Source organism: Pelmatolapia mariae, linkage group LG14 (genome assembly GCF_036321145.2).
Source record: "Pelmatolapia mariae isolate MD_Pm_ZW linkage group LG14, Pm_UMD_F_2, whole genome shotgun sequence".
Lineage (NCBI taxonomy): Eukaryota > Metazoa > Chordata > Actinopteri > Cichliformes > Cichlidae > Pelmatolapia > Pelmatolapia mariae.
In genome coordinates, this window is record NC_086239.1 from 26,215,756 (window position 1) to 26,223,222 (window position 7,467).

At 41.1% G+C, this 7,467-nt stretch overlaps 1 protein-coding gene across 1 annotated transcript; it reads left to right on the top strand.

Annotated features, from left to right (window-relative positions):
- The first annotated feature begins 625 nt into the window (after positions 1-625).
- LOC134640628 (extracellular calcium-sensing receptor-like) lies at positions 626-5,963 on the top strand. The gene is made up of 9 exons (XM_063492536.1): positions 626-861; positions 1,150-1,444; positions 1,576-1,662; positions 1,847-2,116; positions 2,335-2,541; positions 2,622-2,897; positions 4,528-4,755; positions 4,842-4,965; positions 5,062-5,963. The coding sequence occupies exons 1-9, from the start codon at positions 626-628 to the stop codon at positions 5,961-5,963; spliced, it is 2,625 nt and encodes an 874-aa protein (XP_063348606.1).
- The last annotated feature ends 1,504 nt before the right edge of the window (positions 5,964-7,467 follow it).

The following is a 7,467-nucleotide window of genomic DNA, read 5'->3' on the forward strand; positions in this document are numbered from 1 at the left end:
AACATCTGCTCAACTTTCAGAGAGATTTCTCTCCCCTGTTCTACCTACAGGTTGTCCTTCTGAAATGAACCATCCCTTTGCCATCCGTCGGGATAGTGTTGCCCATCCACTAACTTTTCCAGTCTCCTCTTGCCCTTTACAGTCAGCTTCTTACAACGCAACTAAATTTTTTCGACACTCTAAATGGTTTTATTTTCCGTTTCAACTCAAATTTGGACTTGAAGTTTTTAATATGGAGTTTTTGAGCATGAACCTTGCTATGTATGAAATAAGACTGTTTTGGTCTTCATTCTTGCTTTATGTAACTTGATGAATGAAATAATGAATAAAAATAAGTAAATAATAAAACACAAATACAAATTTTATGATGTCGATCCTTAAGTGTGTGTATGTGTGTGTGTGTGTGTGGTGGGGGGTGATATCTAATTCACTCCTAGTAGTACTTAACTGCATATGGATACAAAAATACAAAAATAATTTCAAGTCTTTTAGGCCCCACCCACACTCATCCTTCTTCCTTAATGGGTGGTGTGCAAGATTAAACAACACAAAATGTCAATAAAAGACAAAGGAAAGGCATTGAAATAAAACTTAATGACTGAGCTCAGAAAAGCAGACAGCTGTTATGGGCTCTTCTTTACAAACCAATTTGCTCTTGCTTGTTTTGCTATCTTCTTACTTTTCTTCTGTCATATCCTCTTCTCAGTTTTCTCTCTCATGTCAGTTACAGGGACAGTTTGATCTAAATGGGATGCACAAGGCTGGTGATGTGGTTCTCGGTGGACTGTTTCAAATCCACTTCTTTTCAAGTGTTGCTATTCAGTCTTTTAATTCAAAACCACAACAACCTACTTGCAATGGGTAAGTATGGCTGGTGAACAAAAGGGAAATGGAAATTAGTGCAAAGGAAATATGAGATTGTAATTTATAGTAACTGTACTTTCTGATTTATTATCATTCAGGATAAATGCATGTATCTTGTATGGTGCATCTATATTATTTGTCATGAAAATATCCTGTTAATTGTTGTTATTCAGTTTCCTTAATTGTTTATAATGTTTTTTAATAATAAGTAATTTTGCCACATGTTGCAGTAAAGTATCTATCTTCATGAAAATGTATTTTTCAGTTAAATTTTTCTTTTCTTAGTGTTTATGCCCTAGGATTTAAGCTCGCACAAACCATGGCCTTTGCTATTGATGAGATCAATAGAAACTCAAACCTGCTACCTAATGTGACCCTGGGATACACTGTGTATGATAGCTGCCTTGAACTTGGAATTGGATTTCGTGCAGCATTGTCATTGGCCAGTGGTCAAGAAGAGAAAATTATGTTAAATAGTACATGTGTTGGAAATCCTCCAGTCATAGGGATTGTGGGTGATTCATCTTCTACAAATTCTATTGCCATCTCCAATGTCTTAGGTTTGTACAGAGTACCGATGGTAAGTTTTCTGTTCGACCATGTAACAGCTTTCTTTTATTATTTTAATTTAATAGCAATTTTAAAGACACATGACAAAGTTAAGACATCTCTACATCAATATCGGTACAATCTGTAGTCTGTATCTTTCAGGTGAGTTATTTTTCCACATGTTCCTGCCTGAGTAACCATCAAAAATACCCATCATTCTTTAGGACGATCCCAAGTGATGCTTTCCAGGTGAAAATCTGTCAACAAGATGTTTTGGTTAAAGAAATTGCCTACTTTGCAACAATATGCATACAATGATACTAAAATGTTTTTTCAGTTCCAGTTTTACTTTGTTATGAACAAAGCTAATTTGCCACCATAAAGGTGTAATAATCATGTGGAAAATTGTACTTGTCTGTGCACTTACACTTAGGTACGTGCTATGATTCAGATTCTGAAGCATTTCAGTTGGACTTGGGTAGGTCTGCTTGTCAGTGACGATGATTATGGACTTCATGCAGCAAGATCCTTTCAATCTGAGCTGAGTCTGTTAAGTGAAAGTTGCCTGGCCTACACTGAGGTTTTGCCCTGGGACAAAGACACAGAAGAACTCAGGAGGATTGTTGATGTGATGAAAAAATCCACAGCTCGAGTTGTCATTGTCTTTGAACATTACAGTCGCATGATAAAACTTATGGAAGAGGTTTGGCTTTAAAACAATCCAATTATTATTAATTACAAAGGTCTGAATCATTGTATTGTGTAAAACATTTATTACATCATTATTTGAATGATTACAGAAAACTGTTCATGCAGAATTTATTTAAAAGATGAATAATAGCTTAAATAGCATGATAATGTCACTAAACAAGTTGTAGTTACAATATGTTTTCATAGAATATGGTGTAATCTAATTCACAGGTAGTAAGGCAAAATGTAACTGGCCTACAATGGATGGCCAGTGAAGCCTGGACAGCAGCTGTTGTGCTCCAAACACCTCAGTTTATGCCATACCTGCGTGGTACACTGGGTATCGCTATTCGTCGAGGTGAGATACCAGGACTCAGGGAATTCCTGTTACAAATACGTCCTGACTTACATCAAAATAACAGCTATGGAAATAGTATGGTGAGAGTTTAAGTTTTTAATGTACTAGTTGGAACAATTTCCATCATATGTAAAAAAAAAACAATATTAAATTATTTCAGGTGAACCAGTTTTGGGAATTCACATTTCAGTGTAGATTTGCACCAGCTCCAGCAGGCTGGCTGGAAGGTGGAGGTGCAATATGTACTGGACAGGAAGATCTAGAAAATGTGGACAATGAATTCTTGGACGTTTCCAACCTGCGGCCTGAGTATAATGTGTACAAAGCTGTTTATGCACTGGCATATTCCCTTGATGACATGCTGCGGTGCAAGCCAGGAGGAGGGCCTTTCAGTGGGAACAGCTGTGCCACTTTGCAGTCACTGGAGCCATGGCAGGTCTGATATAATTTTACATTCTGTTTATAAATTCTTTGCTTTATAATTACTTTCAGGATAGAATTTACCATGTAGAACTAAATACAATGTGATAATATTAACTATTCAAAAGCTGGTGTGAGCTAAATGGATTTTCCATACTCCCAGTTTCGGAGTTGTGGAGTTGTGGAGTGACACTTAATCCAGTGACACTGGAAAGGTGCATGGCGTGTGTGATTAAGACGCTCTGTATGGACCTTTCCCCCCTCCTATCCATGGATCCCTGGATATCCCAACCCCCACACTTTGGATATATTTTACATGGTGATTGTAAATACATTTTTGACTTTTCATTTGAAGAACTTCAGGTCTGAGTCAATTGATTTAGTTTGGTATGCTGACACCCACAAAAAAATTAGCAGTTAATATATTTAGATCAGAAGCTTGTATGTATAAAGCATTACTAGCGATGTAATATAGATTTCTTTATTTAATAACGCGTGGGGATGGGGGCGGGGCATGGTATGTGGCGCTGCTGCCAGGAGGTTGACATACCGGAGCTGTATCAGCTCATCACGCCTCCTCTGCATTTAAGTCTGTACTGGGTCCTGACTGAAGTTATTGTCGTTGTGGCAGCCGGCACCTGGAAAAGCTGCAGATGAGTATTGTAAAAACAGCAACTGGAAATAAAAGTGTGACAATGTGGTCGGGTCAGTCATGCATCGTTTACAGTGGTATCAAAACCCAGTATTGGGGCATGGTGGAACCGCGACCGGGCCAGCCAGGTTGTGGTGGCCAAGCTCCTGGCTACGCAGAGGGAGCAGGTAGCGGTGTTTCACCAGCAGTTGAAACAGCTGTAGGACAGATCCCACTGCCGGATGCAGTTGATAGAGAGGCTGGCAGCTCAGATCGGGTCCTTACCACTGCTGCCGCTGCCCTTACTGACGTCCCTCGACCGCATGTGAGTGGCTGGTGTCCGATCTGTTCTGGCACCATGCTAGTCCTCAGGGTGAGAACCGGCAAGACACAGCCTAACTCCGCACCTGTACCCACTCCTTTGGTGGGAGCAGCTAGTGCCCAGCAGATGTCTTTACCCATTCCTGTTCCCCGGAGGAGGGCAGCTGAGCAACCTCCACTTTTACCACCTGCTCACTTACCTGCTCAACCCGACCCGGTGGACAGCGCTGGGGAGGAGCTGCTCTGCTGGAGCTGTAGGTTGCCATGCCGTCTGGTCCAGCGGTGTCCGCCTCCTCTTCACCAGAGGTCAGGGCACTGGCTGGTCCTGCCTCATCTGGTCCTGTGCGCTGGCCACCTGTCAAGCTGCCTGTGAGCTGCCAGTCTGGTCCACGCCTGCTGCGCTGCCACCACCGCCGAATGCCCCACAGTGAGCCTACGGATTCAAACATCCACGTCGCTGGGGCATGGGCTGGGGACGGCACTGGTTTTGGTTGATTTCCTCACCTACTCGTGCGAGTGTGTGTGTGTGTATGTGTGGCTGGCAGCTGGAAAGCTAGAGCTGAGGTTTGAAAAACAGCTACTGGAAATAAAAGTGTTTAAATAAGTGATAATGTGTCTACCATGCATAATTTACAGGGTGCCAACATTTGCACTGTGAAAAGTAATTTACTTGTTGTGCATCCCTTTTTAAAAGCTTGTTTATTACTTGGAAAGAGTGAACTTCACCACTCCATTTGGCGATCAAGTGTCATTTGATGAGAATGGTGATGCATTGCCAATTTATGATGTGATGAACTGGTTGTGGCTCCCTGATGGAAGCACTAAAGTTCAGAATGTGGGTGAGGTTAAAAGGTCAGCTTTCAAAGGTGAAGAACTCATACTTGATGAAGACAAAATCTTCTGGAACTTTGAATCCAAAAAGGTTAGATATGGTTTTTTTAGATTTAACTTTTGCCACATGTCTAGTATATATCGGTGTAAAGGCTAATATTTAATTTCATCCTATAGCCACCTCGATCAGTATGCAGTGAAAGCTGTCCTCCTGGTACCCACATGGTGAGAGAGAAGGGGGAACCCCAGTGCTGTTTTGACTGCATTCCTTGTTCTGAAGGGAAAATTACTAATAAGAGCAGTACGTATTTTTCTTTTTGCATGACATATTTAATTTCATTATAATGAAAAATAATATGCATTTCACCAATGTTCCCTTTTGTATCAGACTCCTTAGAGTGCACCACTTGTCCAGATGATTTTTGGTCAAACCCCCAGCGTGAAGACTGTATTCCTAAGAAGACAGAGTTCCTCTCCTATTTTGAGCCTCTGGGTATTTGTTTGACAACAACCTCACTGCTGGGAGTATTTATATGTGCTGTTGTTCTGGGGATCTTCATTTATTATCGCAGAACACCTATAGTTCGTGCCAACAATTCAGAACTTAGTTTCCAGCTATTACTGTCACTTAAGTTGTGTTTCCTTTGTTCATTGCTGTTCATCGGACGACCCAGGTTGTGGACATGCCAACTCAGGCATGCAGCATTTGGGATCAGCTTTGTGCTGTGTGTCTCATGCATCCTGGTAAAAACCATGGTTGTTCTGGCTGTGTTCAAAGCCTCCAAGCCAGGAGGGGGAGCCAGTCTGAAGTGGTTTGGTGCAATGCAGCAGAGAGGAACAGTTCTAGTTCTTACATCTATTCAGGCAGCCATCTGCAGTACCTGGCTTGTCACTTCCTCTCCAACTCCACATAAAAACACCCAATACCACAATGATAAGATAGTGTATGAGTGTGCAGTTGGGTCAACTGTTGGTTTTGCAGTGTTATTGGGCTATATTGGCATGCTGGCTTTCCTCAGTTTTTTCATTGCGTTCCTGGTGAGGAATCTCCCTGACAGTTTTAATGAGGCCAAGCTCATCACATTCAGCATGCTGATCTTCTGTGCTGTGTGGGTGGCCTTTGTTCCTGCTTATATCAGCTCACCAGGAAAACTTGCAGATGCAGTGGAGGTATTTGCCATCCTGGCCTCAAGTTTTGGACTCTTGATCACACTGTTTGGACCCAAATGTTACATAATCCTGTTGAGACCGGAGATGAACACGAAGAAAGCTGTTATGGGTCGTGGCATTGGGTCATAAAAAGTCAGCTAATTTCAAAAGAAAGAAAAGCACATTTTCTCTTTGTAGTACAGAGAGAAAAAAGATAATAAAAATCCTATATCTAAATGAAGCTAATATTCCTTTTAAATGTCTGTGCTGGTGTTAAATGACTGCAAATGTGCAGATATCTTGATTCATTCTACTTAAATTGTTTTTCATGATACAGTTGAAAAATCAGTGTTGGGTAAGTTACTTTAAATTAGTAACTTAGTTACATTACTAGTTACTTCTCTAAAAAAGTAACTCAGTTACTTCAAGTTACTCGTTACTTTCAAAGTAACTAGTTACTAGGGAAAGTAACTTTGGTTTTACTCAGAATTCTCTTGTTAATGTGTTGCTTCCGTAACTGGATACCCAGCAAGATTGCCAGTCTTCTAGCTTGCTTACTTGCCACAAGTGCACTGTGCCACCTACCAATAGAAAGGAAAAAATAATGTGCACATTTCCATGAGAGAAATCCCACGCCTGGACCGTTGTTGACCGCCACCATGATTCTAGCTTGCTTTTTACATCCAACACAAAAACTGCAGTCGTGGTGCTTTTGATTGTACTAAGAACTTGGAAATTCTGCCTTCTGAATAGGAAGATGTAGGTAACACCAGACTGCAGATGAGCTGCATACAGAGCTGGACTGGGACAAAAAAATCGTCCCGGGCATTTTGACTAGAGACCAGCCCACCATTATAGGAAAAATCATAAAGCCTTTGAATGAAAACAAACACTGTTGTGACAGTGATGTACACTGTTCTGATGGAATATATGTATCAATCTATCAATTGTTTGTTGTAAGACTCAGATAATTATTTTTTTAAAAGCGAGACATTTTAAATGGGAATAATAAAGAAAAGTATTTCCTTGCCCCCCCCCTTTCCCTGTTAATGCCCTACCTGGCCCCCTGGCAAAACTTTGCTAGACCCGCCCCTGCACAGTTACCAGCTGTCAGCTACTTAGAAAAGGATCCTGGTGTTATTTGTCTCTCAGAAACAGCTCATAACTTCCCTTCAACTCATTCATGTCACTAAAAAGGTAAACCTGTTTCTACATCACCTGTTCAGCTCTGATGATTCAGTAAGGACATCTCCTGGTTTCATCTTCATGTTTCCCTCTCACCAGATAACCAAACTGATATCATGAGCAGCAGCTTTACAGCTGTGGCTCCAGCAAACATCAGCTGATACTAGAAATTAATATTAAATAAATTCTAACAACAGCTGATCAAGCTTAAACGTGCTGCTGTTGTTTAACGCGACATCCGCTGGTTTCCTCTTTCTGGCGCAAAGTGGGCGATAAATAAACAAGAGAGAAAAGCCGATCAGCTGATCATTGATCAGTTTCATGATTGAAGTAGAAACGGGAGAGAATGAGAGAAGAAGAGGCAGCTGTGCAGCTCCAGCTTTGTGTCTTTTTCATTGTAGCTGAAGTCCGGGACAAACTGTGTTCCTTTTCACCTCAGTACGAAACGCGTAATATTTTCTCTGAATAC